Source organism: Somniosus microcephalus, chromosome 22 (genome assembly GCF_052327205.1).
Source record: "Somniosus microcephalus isolate GS21.2 chromosome 22, FLI_Smic_1.0, whole genome shotgun sequence".
Classification (NCBI taxonomy): domain Eukaryota; kingdom Metazoa; phylum Chordata; class Chondrichthyes; order Squaliformes; family Somniosidae; genus Somniosus; species Somniosus microcephalus.
The window spans coordinates 12,189,335-12,205,602 of record NC_141008.1 but is presented as its reverse complement, the minus strand read 5'-3'; the positions used below and the strand labels follow the sequence as shown (position 1 = coordinate 12,205,602).

The following is a 16,268-nucleotide window of genomic DNA, read 5'->3' as shown; positions in this document are numbered from 1 at the left end:
TCTTTGCTGCATTCTCTCCATGGCAAGAACATCCTTCCTCAGATAAAGTCATACATTCTGTCCTTATTTTTATATCTTACTTTGATTTTATATTTTTTTATAGTTAAACAGCAAAGTATAAAGTGATTTGATTGGAGCAGAAGAGTTTCCCTTGATGGTCGATGGAAAGGAGAAAAGTACATGGATTTTTTGAAAGGAATTTATAAGGTTCCATGAAAGAAATTGCGAATTAAAATGAGGCTGATAAAATTGGAGATAATGCAGCATGCAAAAGAAATGGATTTGGAGATGGGAGAGAGAGAGAAGGTTGGCATAAAAGGGATATTGTATTGGCAGGCAGTGATGAGTGGTATCCCCAAGGGATCGGTGTTGGGTCCCCACCTTTTCACCATGCCAATAAATGATCTGGATTTGGGAACAGAGGGAGCGTATCCAAGTTTTCATAGGATGCTACACAAGGAGCTGTGGCGATTTGTAAAAAATAATTAAAACATTTCAAAAGTGGATAAATATAAAGTGAATGAGCAGAATAATGGCAGATGCAGCTGATCATAAAGTGTGAGGTTTTACGTTTTGGTTGAAAGAATAATATGAATACAGTCTAAAAGGGGAGCACAGAGGGGTGAAATTTGGGGGTGCAAGTACATGAGTCATTAAAATTACCTCACGGGTACAAAAAGTGTCATCAGATGTTGGGGCTTCATCAGAAGAAGCTTACAATTTAGAAGTAAGTTAAGTACTACTGCAGTTCTATAGAGTGTGGCTCAGGCCACATTTGTTTTGGTTGCCCCACTGTAAAGTCCAGTGCCGAGTTATCATGGTGATGCTGGGAATGTTGTGATGAGAGACTGTGTACATTTGGGTTGTATTACTTGGAACTAAGGCTGAAAGGAACTCACTGAGGTGCTTCACGACACCACAGAGAAGAAACATAGAAGATAGGAGCAGGAATAGGCCATTCGGCCCTTCGAGCCTGCTCTGCCATTCAATGAGATCATGGCTGATCATCCAAATTCAGTACCCTGTCCCTGCCTTCTCCCCATATCCCTTGATCCCTTTAGCCTTAAGAAATATATCCAACTCTTTCTTGAATATATTTAATGAACTGGCCTCCACCGCCCTCTGTGGCAGAGAATTCCACAGGTTCACCACTCTCTGGGTGAAGAAATTCCTCCTCATTTCAGTCCTAAATGGCCTACCCCTTATCCTTAGACTGTGACACCTGGTTCTGGACTCCCCGACCATCGGGAACATCCTTCCTGCATCTAGTCTGTCCAGGCCTGACAGAATTTTATAGGTTTCGATGAGATCCCCTCTCAATCTTCTAAACTCCAGCGAGTATAAGCCCAATCGACACAATCTCTCCTCATACGTCATTCCTGCCATCCCAGGTATCAGCCTGGTGAATCTTCGCTGCACTCCCTCCATGGCAAGAACGTCCTTCCTCAGATAAGGCGACCAAAACTGCACACAATACTCAAGGTGCGGTCTCACCAAGGCCCTGTACAACTGTAGCAAGACATCCTTGTTCCTGTACTCGAACCCTCTTGCTACGAAGGCCAACATTCCATTTGCCGCCTTAACCGCCTGCTGCACCTGCATGCTTACCTTCAGCGACTGGTGCACAAGAACACCCAGGTCTCTTTGCACTTCCCCTTTTCCCAATCTATTGCCATTCAAATAATAATCTGCCTTCCTGTTTTTGCCACCAAAGTGGATAACCTCACATTTACCCACATTATAGTGCATTTGCCATGTTTCTGTCAAATCACCTAACCTGTCCAAATCGTACTGGAGTTTCATGACATCCTCCTCACAGCATACCCTCCCACCCAGCTTTGTGTCGTCTGCAAATTTGGAGATATTACATCCAATTCCCTCGTCCAGATCATTAATATATATTGTGAACAGCTGGGGTCCTAGGACCGATCCTTGCGGTACCCCACTAGTCACTGCCTGCCACTCGGAAAATGACCCGTTTATTCCAACTCTTTGCTTTCTGTCCGCCAACCAGTTCTCTATCCAAGTCAATATCTTGCCCCCAATCCCATGTGCCTTAATTTTGCACGCTAATCTCTTATGTGGGACCTTATCGAAAGCCTTCTGAAAGTCCAAATACACCACATCCACTGGTTCTCCCTTATCTATTTTACCAGTTACATCCTCAAAAAATTCCAGTAGATAAGTCGAGCACGATTTACCTTTTGTAAATCCATGTTGACTTTGTCCGATCCTGTCACTACTTTCCAAGTGCTCTGCTATTACATCTTTTATAATGGACTCTAGCATTTTCCCCACTACCAATGTCAGGCTTACCGGTCTATAATTCCCCGCTTTTTCTCTGCCACCTTTTTTGAATAGTGGGGTAACATTAGCTACCCTCCAATCCATGGGTACTGTTCCAGAGTCGATTGAGTTCTGGAAGATGACCAGCAATGCATCTACTATTTCTAGGGCCACTTCCTTAAGTACCCTGGGATGTAGATTATCAGGCCCTGGAGATTTATCGGCCTTCAGTCCCATCAATTTTCCTAACACCATTTCCCTACAAATACTGATTTCTTTCAGTTCCACCCTCTCATCAGACCCTATGTTCCCTGGCATTTCTGGGAGGTTATTTGTGTCCTCCTTTGTGAAGACAGAACCAAAATATGTATTTAGTTGGTCTGCCATTTCTTTGTCCCCCATTATAAATTCCCCCGATTCTGACTGCAAGGGACCTACGCTTGACTTCACCAATCTTTTTCTCTTCCCATATCTATAAAAGCTTTTACAGTCAGTTTTTATGTTCCCTGCTAGCTTACTTTCATATTCTATTTTCCCTTTCTTAATTAATCCCTTTGTCCCCTTTGTGGAATCCTAAACTGCTCCCAATCCTCAGGATTATTGCTTTTTCTGGCCAATTTGTATGTCCTCTCCTTGGATCTTATGCTATCCTTAATTTCCCTTGTTAGCCACGGTTGAGTCACCTTTTTTGTTTTATTTTTATGCCAAACTGGGATGAACAACTTCTGTAGTTCATCCATTCGGTCTTTGAATGTTTGCCATTGCCTATCCACCGTCAACCCTTTGAGTGCCATTACCCAATCAATCCTACCCAACTCGCTCCTCAGACCATCGTAGTTTCCTTTATTTAAATTGAGGACCCTAGTTTCTGAGTCAACTACTTCATTCTCCATCTTAATGAAGAATTCGATCATATTATGATCGCTCTGACCCAAGGGGCCTCGTACAACAAGATTGCTAATTAATCCTTTCTCGTTACATAATACCCAGTCTAAGATGGCCTGATCTCTGGTTGGTTCCTCGACATATTGGTCCAGGAAGCCATCCCGTAAACACTCCAGGAATTCCTCCTCCACAGTATTGTTACTAATTTGGTTGGCCCAATCTATATGTAGATTAAAGTCACCCATGATGACTGCTGTGCCCTTATTGCACGCTTCTTGAATTTCCCTTTTAATGCCATCCCCAACCTCCGCCTTACTGTTTGGAGGTCTATATACCACTCCCACTAATGTTTTTTTCCCCTTAGTATTTCTCAATTCTACCCATAGAGATTCCATATCATCAGAGCTAATATCCTTCATTACAATTGTGTTAATCCCTTCTTTAACCAGTAATGCTACCCCACCTCCCTTTTCTTTTTGCCTATCTTTCCTGAATATCGAATACCCCTGGATGTTGAGTTCCCAGTCTTGGCCATCCTTGAGCCACGTTTCCGTAATCCCAACCAAATCATATTCGTTTACCTCTATTTGCGCAGCCAATTCATCCACCTTATTACAAATGCTCCTCGCATTAAGACACAAAGCCTTCAGGCTTGTTTTTTTAACGCTCTTAGACCTATTAGAATTAATATTTACTGTGGCCACGTTTGATTTAAACCGTTGATTTCTGTGACTGCCACTTTTGTTTTTCTCCTTCCTATCTTTTGCTTTTATCCTTGTTTCCCTTTCCTCTGTCTCCCTGCTCAGGTTCCCAACCCCCTGCCATTTTAGTTTAAACCCTCCCCCACAGCACTAGCAAACACACCCCCTAGGATATCGGTTCCAGCCCTGCCCAGGTGCAGACCGTCCGATTTGAACTGGTCCCACCTCCCCCAGAACCGGTTCCAATGTCCCAGGAACTTGAATCCCTCCCCCTGGCACCTCTAGCCACATATTCAGCTGAAGTATCCTTCTATTTCTACTCTGACTAGCACGTGGCACTGGTAGCAATCCTGAGAATTTTTAAATTTACCTCCTAACTCCCTATATTCCGCTTTTAGGACCTCATCCCGCTTTTTACCTATATTGTTGGTGCCTATATGCACCACGACAACTGGCTGTTCACCCTTCCAAGATGTTCTGCAGCCACTCGGAAACATCCTTGACCCTTGCACCAGGGAGGCAACACACCATCCTGGAGTCTCGTTTGCAGCCGCAGAAACGCCTATCTATTCCCCTTACAATACAATCCCCTATTACTATAGCTCTGTGGTAAACCACTAATCTGCCTGTACAGAAGATGTCTGGGCATGCCTCAGCTGGCTCCGCCCCTGGCTCCACCCCTAAGCCCAGGTATAAAGGTGATTGACCTCCAGTCCCCCTGGCTTTAAGGATCGGTCTACCAGCAGAGGCATGCTCGTATTCTTTTGTTAATAAAAGCCTACTTGTTATAAGTTTAACTCTTAGTCTTTTGGAGTTATTGATGGCGCATCAATTTTATTAACAAAAGAATACGAGCATGCCTCTGCTGGTAGACCGATCCTTAAAGCCCTGAAGAGATGTCTGGGGTTTTTCTCTTATTACGCCCAATGGGTGCCCAATTACGCGCATCAAGCTCTACCACTCTTTTTCCTCCCATTCTGTGCAGCAGAGCCACCCCTGGTGCCAGGAAGTTGGCTGCTGCTGCCTTCCTCTGATAAGCCATCCCCCCCCCCAACAGTACTCAAACTGGTATCTGTTGGAGAGGGGAATGGCCACAGGGAACCCCTGCACTACCTGCCTGCGCCTAGTACTCTGCCTGTTGGCCACCCGTTCCCTTTCTTCCTGTCCAACCTCTACCTGTGGTGTGTCCAACTCCCTAAACGTGCTATTCACGATGTCCTGAGCATCTCGAACACTCCAGTATGCATCCAATCGCAGCTCCAGCGCCTCAATGTGGTCTGTCAATAGCTGCAGCTGGGTGCACTTCCTGCACACGTGGTTGTCAGGGACACAGGAAGTGTCCCTGAGTTCCCACATATCGCAGGAGGAGCATATCACGGGGCCGGGCTGTCCTGCCATGAGTTACCCTTTAATTAATTGAGTTTAAATTAAATCAATCAATCCCACTACAGTTAAATAGTTTACCAACAGTCCCCGCTACACCAGAGAGACCTTAGAAAGTATAAACCAGAGTTAAAGTTTAAAAAAGAGAGAAATACTCACCAACCAATCACTTACCTGCTTCCTACGTAAATCGACGTAATAGGCTAAATATACTAAACTGAGCAGTAGAAGTGACGGATTTGCCATTAAAAGCGATTCAGTTAGTACGAGAGATAAATAAATGCTATATAAAGCAATAAATAAATATAGAATAGATAGTGGCAGCGCAGCTCGTGTGTCGGGACTGCAGTCTGTGGGAATTTGTGGACAGTGAGACTGTCCTGGATGACCATTGCTTTGGAAATTGTCTCTTTCTTGAGTCACACCGGCTCAGTGTGGTTGAGCTGGAGCGTGAGTTAGAGACGCTCCCGACACATAAGGAGGGGTCGGGGGGGGGAAGGAATATCCAGATAGTTTACTCCAGAACACAGTCACACCACATAGAGAGATACAGGTGCAGGAAGAGGAGTGCGTGACTGACCGTCAGCAGGGTAAAGAGTCTGGTCCTGTCCAACAGACACGATGTACTTGCTACCTGTGAGGATAAGGAAAAAGGCTGCGGTAATGACGGCCAAGATGCTGACCAAGGGACCATGGAGTAGGGGAACAGATCAAGTGTCCTGACGGGTGTGTTGCCTACCCGGTGCCAGGATAAGGGATATCTCGAAGTGGCTGGAAAGAAACTTGGAAAGGGTGGGGGAAAGAATCAATTGTCATGGTCCATGTCGGAGCCAATGACTTGGGAAGGAACAGGGAGGAGGTCCTGCTGAGGGAGTATCAGGAGATAGGCGCCACATTAACAAGCAGGACTTCAAGGATGGTAATCACAGGATTACTACACAAGCCATGTGCTAATTGGCATAGGGATAGGCAGATCAGGAAAGTAAATGTATGGCTGAGAGACTGGCGTGGGAAGGAGGGGTTCCATTAAAAGGGGCACTGGCACCAGTACTAGGACAGGAAGGAGCTGTCCCATTGGGACGGGCTCCATCTGAACCGGGATGGGTCCAAAGTCCTGGCAGAAAGGATAAATAGGGCTGAGAAAGGACTTTAAACCAATAAAGAGGGCCAGTGTTTGAGTAGAAATAACAGTAAAAATTATACAGGAAACTCTGTTTTATCTGGCACCGACGGGACCGGCGTAGTGCCGGTTGATCAAAAAGTCCGGATTACAGAGAGGTACACTTACTAAGGTACGCGAGCCCCGTACACGCCCACAGATCCAGGTGTCCCTGTTGCATGGCAACAGGTGCAGGAACCCCGGTTACACGGCCACAGATTCAGGAACCCTGGTTACACGGCCACTAATATGAAGTAAAACTTACCTGAACCTACTCCTGAATTCTGCCGGTTAAGAGAGATTTCCGGTTATTTAGGTGCCGGTAAATCGAGAGTTTCCTGTAATAAGCTAAAGATTTAAAAAAAAGGGACGAGATAAAAGGCCAGAATATAAAACGTGATAAAGAGAATATAAATCCTTCAGACACAGAAAAAGTTATAGGAAGTAATAATAAAATACCTGTTAAAAATAAAGCAGGAAAGATGACAAATAACAGCCTGTTAAATTGGCGGTCTAATAATGAACACATCAGCAACAAAGTGTGGTAAGTCAAAAAGTGTAGGAAATACGCCATCAGGGCAGGGTGGAGACCGATACCCAAATAATTGTTCAGTACACAAATGCACAAAGCATAAAAAATAACACTGGTGGAAAGTGATGTTCCACAGGGATCGGTGCTGGGACCACTGTTTACCATTTACATCAACTCTTTGGACTCGGGAATCGGAAGTACAATATCAAAATAGCTGCTACCAAATTTTGGGGGGGGGGGGGGTTGTACTGAGGAAGACTGCGACAAAATGCAAGAAGACATTAACAAATTGGCAGAATGGGGGTGTAAATGGCAAATAAATTTCAATATAGATAAGTGTGAGGTGATGCATTTTGGTAGGAGGAATAAGGAGGCCGCATACTCCTTGGAAAATAAATGTAAATGGGGTAGAGGAGCAAAGGATCTAGGGGTATAAATTCACAATCATTAAAAGCAGCACCGCAGGTTAACAAGGCCGTAAAAGTGCAATGAACGCACTGGGGATCATTTCTCGAGGAGTAGGATTCAAAAGCAGAGAAGCTGGCCTTGACATTTAGGGGCAAGCGTGGAGGGAGCAGGAGTGACTTATTCGCACTGGGAAATACAGAAATACGGGGCAACGTGGCCATCCTGACCAATTTAACGGCAGGGCCTCATTTGCAATTTTTTTTCTCCGTTTCCCGTCCGGCAGCTGGCTGGAATGAGAGGCTGTCGAGCAGGAAGGGTTGCTGTAGAAGGCTTCAGCTGGGGACCGGGGAGGGAGGGAGGGATCGTGCAGGGATCGGCCAGTCGTGGGGAGGGAGCAGGTAAGCTTGGGGAGGGGGGCGGGAGAACTTCTCCTGGCCAACAAGCAGTGCTGGAAAAACACTTATCTGCTGGATCCAGCAGTTCTCGCCTCTCTTTAGCTACCGGGTTTCCCGAGTCCTGGGAAACCTGGCCCCCAGCCGTTAAATCCACATGGTTGCTAAATTCTGAGGGACAGAGCCTCACTTAAATATTATAATTCCTGACCCGCCTCTCGTGAGCAAGTTACTTGCCTGACCCCCCCCGCCCCAGTTAAACCAGACCACCCCGCCCCAGTTAAACCTGAAGTAGGCATGTTCGCAGCAGGTTGGGGTCAAGGGTTCCCATTTTTAAGTATTTAACCCCCCGACTCTCCCGCCCATCTTGGGGGAATTAAATCCTCCCCCCCCCCCCCCCCCCCCCCGCATTATGTTAAACTTGTATAGAACCTTGGTTAGACCACACTTGGAGTAATATGCACAGTTCTGGTCTCCATATCACACCAAAAATATGGATGGTGTGGAGATGCCGGTGTTGGACTGGGGTGGACAAATGTAAGAAATCACACAACACCAGGTTATAATTCAACAGCTTTATTTGAATAATGAAAAATATGGAAGCGGTGGGAAAGTGCAAAAAGATTAACAAGATTGATACCATCACTGAGAGGTTATAACCATCAGGGCAAACTGAACAAACTGGAGTTATTTTCTCTAGAAAAGAGAGGACTGAGAGGTGACCTGATTAAGGTCTTGAAAATTATGAAGGGGTTCGCTAGGGTAGACTTAGAGAAGATGTTTTCACTGTGAGACAGTCCAAAACCAGGGGCCATAAATACAAAATAGTCAAAAATGAATTCAGGAGAAACTTCTTTACCCAGAGAGTGGTGAGAATGTGGAACTCGCTACCACAGGGAGTGGTTGAGGCGAATACCAGAGATGCATTCAAGGTGAAGCTGGATAAGTACATGAGGGAGAAAGGAATAGAATATGTTGAAAGGATGAGATGAAATGGGGTGGGAGGAGGCTCGTGTGGAGCATAAACACCGGCATAGACCACTTGGGCCACTTAGCCTGTTTCTGTGCTGTAAATTCTATGTAAAAACAAATGAATTAGAAGCACAAATTCAGCTTAAAGTGTATGATGATGTAGCCATTACAGAGACCTGGCTACTAGCTGGGCATGATTGGTAGCTAAATATTCCAGACTATAGGATCTTTAGAAAGAACAGGAAATTGGAAAAGGAGGAGTAACAATATTAATAAAAGACACAATTACAACAGTTTGCTGTCGATACAAAGCTAGGTGGGAAAGTAATTTGTGAGGAGGATGCAAAGAGGCTACAAAGTATATAGACAGGTTAAGTGCTTGGGCAAGAGGCAGATGGAGTGTAATGTGGCGTCATGTGATGCTATCCACTTTAGTAGGAAAAATAGAAAAGCAGAATATTTTTTGAATGGTGAGAGATTGGGAAATGTTGGTGTTCAGAGGGACCTGGGTGTCCTTGTACACGAATCACTGAAAGTTAACATGCAGCTACATCAAGCAATTAGTTAAGTAAATTGTATGTTAGCCTTTATTACAAAGGATTGGAGTATATAAGAGTAAAGAAGTCTTACTGCAATTATATAGGACCTTGGTGAGACCACACCTGGAGTATTGTGTGCAGTGTTGGTCTCCTTACCTAAGGAAGGATACACTTGCCATAGAGGGAGCCCAACGAAGGTTCACCAGACTGGTTCCTGGGATGGGAGGGATTGTCCTATGAGGAGAGATTGAGTAGACTAGGTTTATATTCCCTAGAATTTAGAAGAATGAGGGGTGATCTCATTGAAACATAGAAGATTCTTACAAGGCTTGACAGGGTAGATGCAGGGAGGATGTTTCCCCTGGCTGAGGAGTCTAGAACCAGGGTCACAGTCTCAGAATAAGGGATGTCCATTTAGGACTGAGATGAGGAGAAATTTCTTCACTCAGAGGGTGGTGAATCTTTGGAATTCTCTACCCCAGAGGGCTGTGGAGGCTCAGTCGTTGAGTATATTCAAGGCAGAGATCGATAGATTTTTGGATATTAAGGGAACCAAGGGATATGTGGATAGGAGTTGAGGTAGAAGATCAGCCATGATCTTATTGAATGGCGGAGCAGGCTCGAGGAGCCGAATAGCCCACTCTTGCTCCTATTTCCTGTGTTCTTATGTTACTCATCCACCACAACACGGTTCCAAGTGGATGAAGGTTCTTTCTTTATTCCTATTTGTTCCGTACCATAAATGGTTTTCTGTGCACTGGAACCCATTGCTTCTCTCAGCCTTCCCTTCCTTCTATGTTCCACAGATTTTAAATCCCAAGCTTGGTGTCACTTAAATACTACTTGATGTCATCCTGTCTTCCATCCTATTATTTTCAGCTGGGGTGGTCCTGAACTACAGGCCTTGGCTCTTCACCTTGTTTTCTCAATTTAAAATGAAGTGAAGATTTATGTTGAGAATTTGAGACAACATAAGTCGCTACCAAAAGCACTGACAACTGGCAAGTTTCTCCCAAGTTTGCTCCTCCTGAAGTGTTCACTAATGTTCTTTTTACAGGTACAATAGTTACATGGATAGACTGGAGAAGCTGGGGTTGTTCTCCTTAGAGCAGAGAAGGTTGAGAGGAGATTTGATTTGAGGTGTTCAAAATCCTGAGGGGTCTGGACAGAGTAGATAGAGAGAAACTGTTCCCATTGGCGGAAGGGTCGAGAACCAGAGGACACAGATTTAAGGTGATTGGTAGAAGAACCAAAGGCGACATGAGGAAAAACTTTTACGCAGTGAGTGGTTAGGATCTGGAATGCAATGCCTGAGAGGGTGGTGGAGGCAGACTCAATCACCGCTTTCAAAAGGGAACTGGATAAGTAATTGAAAGAAAAATCTTTGCAGGGCTCAGGGGAAAGGGCGGGGGAGTGGGACTAGCTGGGGAAAGGGCGGGGGAGTGGGACTAGCTGGGGAAAGGGCGGGGGAGTGGGACTAGCTGGGGAAAGGGCGGGGGAGTGGGACTAGCTGGGGAAAGGGCGTGGGAGTGGGACTAGCTGAAGAGATCTTGCAGAGAGCCGGCACGGGCTCGACGGGCCGAATGGCCGCCTTTGCTGTAACCATTTTATGGTAATGTAGTGGTTATGTTACTGGACTACTAATCCAGAGTCTTGGACTAATAATCCAGAGAATTACATAGAATATACAGCCCAGAAAGAGGCCATTCGGCCCAACCAGTTCATGCTGGCATTTATGCTCCACTCGAGCCTCCTCCCATCCTTCCTCATCTAACTCTATCAGTATAACCCTCTATTCCCTTCTCCCTCACGCGCTTGTCCAGCCTCCCCTTAAATGCGTCTATACTATTCGCCTCAACCACTCCCTGTGGTAGCGAGTTCCACATTCTCACCACTCTCTGGGTAAAGAAGTTTCTTCTGAATTCCCTATTGGATTTCTTGGTGACTATCTTATATTGATGGCCCCTAGTTTTGCTCTTCCCCACAAGTGGAAACATTCTCTGTGTCTCCCCTATCAAAACATTTCATAACTTTAAAGACTTCTATTGGTCACACTATTCGAACGCGAGTTCAGATCCCACCACAGTCATTTGAGCATTTACATTCAGTTCTTTAAAAAGCTGGAAATAAAATTAAAAAGCTGGTACAGGAATCCTGCCCCAACCGCGGTTTTGCCATACACTGATTTCAGGTATACACGGTTTCCTCTCAGCGACAACTTTTGCCAACCGCGGCAGTGAATTTTGTGTATACGCGGTTTTTAATTTAGGATTAAGGTAAATAACATGATTTTATTGCTTTTATATTTTTTGTTGTGTTATTTGAACATTTATACTATATTTGCCAACCGCGGTTTTACTAACCATGGGGGTTTTCAGGGACGCATCCCCCGCGGTTGGGGAGGGATTCCTTTATCAGTAAAAGTGACCCTCGTAAAAATCCGGTAATGTCCTTTAGGGAAGGAAATCTGTCGTCCTTACCCGGTCTGGGCCTATATGTGACTCCAGACCCACAGCAATGTGGTTGACCCCTAACTGTCCTCTGAAGTGACCAAGCAAGAAACTCAGTTGTTAGGGATCTCGGTCTTGCCAGCGAAGCCCATATCCCGTGGGTAAGTAATGCAAGATAGGCGAGACTGAGCTTACTTAAATTGCTTAATTAAAAAAGAACAAGTTTGAAAATACTGGTAACAAACGTCCTCCTGCCTTGTCAGATATTGTGGAACAGGTGGGTTGTAGGTCGGTGGTTTCTTTCTTGCAAACCACATATTGGTGAATGGGGACTGACCAATGATCATGCCTCCCCTGTGGTATTACATCCCGCCGAGTGGGCAAAATCCCAGCCGGACTGGCACAACAGGCCTTGAGCGCAGTGCTGCCCAGGATCCTGCCAGGTGAACTCATTGTCCACATTGAATCCGATTGACAGGAAAGGAATGCCGAGAATGCGATCGAGGCACTGAAAGAATATGAACCCGAGATGGGCAAGGTGTACCGAATGGACAGGAAGGCCGTGCAGAGAATCAAAGCCCGAGACATCGTGCCTGGAGACATTGTGGAAATTGCAGGTAAGGGAGGTCTCCTCGGTCAAGCACCCAACCCGTGCCTTCGAGCTAGTGATCTCTATAGAGCGTCAGTGGTCTGACCCAACCACTTGAAGGTCATGTCCTGACTGGACTAAACTGTGGTGTGGAGATGCCGGAGTTGGACTGGGGTGGACAAATGTAAGAAATCACACAACACCAGGTTATAGTCCAACAGCTTTATTTGAAATCACAAGCTTTCGGAGCGCTGCTCCTTCTTCAGGTGAAGTGGAGAAATGCATAAAGACACAGCTTATATAGTCAGAGAATCTATATAAGCTGTGTCTTTATGCATTTCTCCACTTCACCTGAAGAAGGAGCAGCGCTCCGAAAGCTTATGATTTCAAATAAAGCTGTTGGACTATAACCTGGTGTTGTGTGATTTCTTACATTTGGACTAAACTGGATGATTGTGTGCAGATGAACCTAAATATTTTTAATGCAACTGGTTTGAAAATGCAAAGGACATTATTCCAAAAATTTCAAAAGTTTCACTTCTGATGCAGCGTTTTACGTGAAGAAATATCAAACTACCCATGCAGACGTGTTGCCCAGTCTCAGTGTGAACAGCCTGTAAGTGATTCTCTCGGGGCTGTTGTCTCGTCCCGCGATGTGTGCGTCTCTTACAGGAGGTCACCACTTCAAGGTCAATCTACTGGAATCTTTAAATTGGTGGTGGTGGGGGGGGGGGTTTGGTGGGTGGGTGGTGGCGGCAGCATGATGTCACGGTGCACAAACCTCTTTGTTATTTTCGTATCGGTGCCGACACTCTGTACGTTTGCGTTGGCCGAGATACCGCAGCCAGGCTGCCCACACACAGCAAAGTCCCACAAAGAGCAATCTGCTTCAAGTGTTGGTTGAGGGATAAATATTGTCCAGGACACCGGGGAGAACTCCCCTGCTCTTCTTCGAATAGTGTCATGCGATCTTTTACATCCACCTGAGAGAGCAGACGAGGTCTCAGTTTAACGTCTGATCCAAAAGACGGCACCTCTGACAGTGCAGCACTCCCTCAGCACTGCACTGGAGTGTCAGCCAAGGATTTGTGCTCAAGTCTCTGGAGTGGGACCTGAACCCACAACCTTCTGACTCAAAGGCGAGAGTGCTACCACTGAGCCACGGCTAATACAATTGGTCAGGATTCTCCCCAAACCCCCCCACACCCCCCCCCCCGCCCTCTCTCCACAGCATCCACCAATATATCCCCTCAGAATGGAACAGTAGCTCTCCATGGAGTGGCCAGCAGCAGAGGACCTGCACTCCTACCTCTTTGTGCCTTTGGAAGGGCATCACTCCAGATTGAGTTCCTATCCAGACGTGTTAGTGCTATTTTGTAAGCCAGCGATTTGAACCGGTTGTAAAGCCTCCTCCTGTCTGAACCAAGGTTCTGCTGAAGCTGCCAAGCTTGCTACGCAGAGTGGACCACACTTAGGATTTCTCATGCCAGTGTATTATTACAGCCGATGAGGAAAACTGGCCTCTGTTTCAAAAGGAAGGACCTGTCCTGGGCCGGGAGAGGTCTTATATAACAAAACTTACTCATGAATTAGTGAATCACGATAACAAGAAAATGAAACAAATATATAAACCGCTATAAGAAATAGCTGGAAGCTGCTCATTTCATTGGAAGATTCTGCTCAGGCCTAAGTTTCACTAGTTTGAGTTATTATAACTGGTATATCCTTTAACTGGTATAGTTACTTATATTGCTTTATATTGGCCTGTGATTATGATGATTAATTGGACAGGGACATGCCTACATTGCTTTATATTGTAACTGAATGATCACTACAGCCAACGCACATGGATTCCAAGTAGTCCATCCACAATCCAAGGTTTAAAGGTCCTCCAAGCTCACTATTAAACAAAAGTACATCAATTTGGCTTCATAACTGTAGCCGCCTTGAACCATCCATCAACCATGCCTTCAGGGTAATTCAGTCAAAAGCTGCACTGTACAGAAAGAGGATCAATCTAACTGGTACAATTGGGGTTATCCTAGTCTAACTGGTACAGTTGGGGTTATCCTAGTCTAACTAGTACAGTTGGGATTATCCTAGTCTAACTAGTACAGTTGGGATTATCCTAGTCTAACTGGTACAGTTGGGGTTATCCTAGTCTAACTAGTACAGTTGGGATTATCCTAGTCTAACTGGTACAGTTGGGTTATCCTAGTCTAACTGGTACAGTTGGGGTTATCCTAGTCTAACTGGTACAGTTGGGGTTATCCTAGTCTAACTGGTACAGTTGGGGTTATCCTAGTCTAACTGGTACAGTTGGGTTATCCTAGTCTAACTGGCACAGTTGGGGTTATCCTAGTCTAACTGGTACAGTTGGGATTATCCTAGTCTAACTAGTACAGTTGGGGTTATCCTAGTCTGACTGGTACAGTTGGGATTATCCTAGTCTAACTGGTACAGTTGGGGTTATCCTAGTCTAACTGGTACAGTTGGGGTTATCCTAGTCTAACTGGTACAGTTGGGATTATCCTAGTCTAACTGGTACAGTTGGGGACATCCTAGTCTAACTGGTACAGTTGGGGTTATCCTAGTCTAACTGGTACAGTTGGGGTTATCCTAGTCTAACTGGTACAGTTGGGGTTATCCTAGTCTAACTGGTACAGTTGGGATTATCCTAGTCTAACTGGTACAGTTGGGGACATCCTAGTCTAACTGGTACAGTTGGGGTTATCCTAGTCTAACTGGTACAGTTGGGGTTATCCTAGTCTAACTGGTACAGTTGGGATTATCCTAGTCTAACTGGTACAGTTGGGGTTATCCTAGTCTAACTGGTACAGTTGGGGTTATCCTAGTCTAACTGGTACAGTTGGGGTTATCCTAGTCTAACTGGTACAGTTGGGGTTATCCTAGTCTAACTGGTACAGTTGGGTTTATCATTGTCTAACTGGTACAGTTGGGTTATCCTAGTCTAACGGGTATAGTTGGGGTTATCCTAGTCTAACTGGTACAGTTGGGGTTATCCGAGTCTAACTGGTACAGTTGGGGTTATCCTAGTCTAACTGGTACAGTTGGGGTTATCCTAGTCTAACTGGTACAGTTGGGGTTATCCTAGTCTAACTAGTACAGTTGGGGTTATCCTAGTCTAACTGGTACAGTTGGGGTTATCCTAGTCTAACTGGTACAGTTGGGATTATCCTAGTCTAACTGGTACAGTTGGGGTTATCCTAGTTTAACTGGTACAGTTGGGTTTATCCTAGTTTAACTGGCACAGTTGGGTTAACCTAGTCTAACTGGTACAGTTGGGTTATCCTGCTGACATCAAGGCAGCATTTGATCGAGTGTGGCATCAAGGAGCCCTAGCAAAACTGAAGTCAATGGGAATCAAGGGGAAAACTCTCCACTGGTTGGAATCGTACCTAGCACAAAGGAAGTTGGCTGTGGTTGTTGGAGGTCATTCATCTCAATCACATGACATCACTGCAGGAGTTCCTCAGGGCAGTGTCCTAGGCCCAACCATCTTCAGCTGTCTCATCAATGACCTTCCCTCCATCATAAGGTCAGAAGTGGGGATGTTCGCTGATGATTGCACACTGTTCAGCACCATTCGAGACTCATCAGATACTGACGCAGTCTGTGTCCATATGCAGCAAGACCTGGACAACGTTCAGACTTGGGCTGACAAGTGGCAAGTAACATTCGCACCACACAAGTGCCAGGCAATGACCATCTCCAACAAGCGAGACTCTAACCATCTCCCCTTGACATTCAATGGCATTACCATCGCTGAATCCCCAACTATCAACATCCTGGGGATTACCATTGATCAGAAACTGAACTGGACCAGCCATATAAATACTGTGGCTACAAGAGCAGGCCAGACGCTGGGAATTCTGCGGCGAGTGTCTCACCTCCTGACTCCCCAAAGCCTTTCCACCATCTACAAGGCACAAGTCAGGAGTGTGATGGAAT

The 16,268-nt window shown here is 45.5% G+C and overlaps 1 protein-coding gene across 2 annotated transcripts in view; it reads left to right on the top strand.

The window, feature by feature from the left end:
• Positions 1-16,268, top strand: part of atp2a3 (ATPase sarcoplasmic/endoplasmic reticulum Ca2+ transporting 3) — an 824,766-nt gene that overhangs the window by 625,752 nt on the left and 182,746 nt on the right. For both annotated transcript variants that reach the window (XM_085964184.1, XM_085964185.1), the window contains one exon: positions 12,186-12,324. In XM_085964184.1, coding sequence (XP_085820310.1) covers positions 12,237-12,324 — 88 coding nt within the window. In that variant the 5' untranslated portion in view covers positions 12,186-12,236. The remainder of the gene's footprint in view (positions 1-12,185; positions 12,325-16,268) is intronic.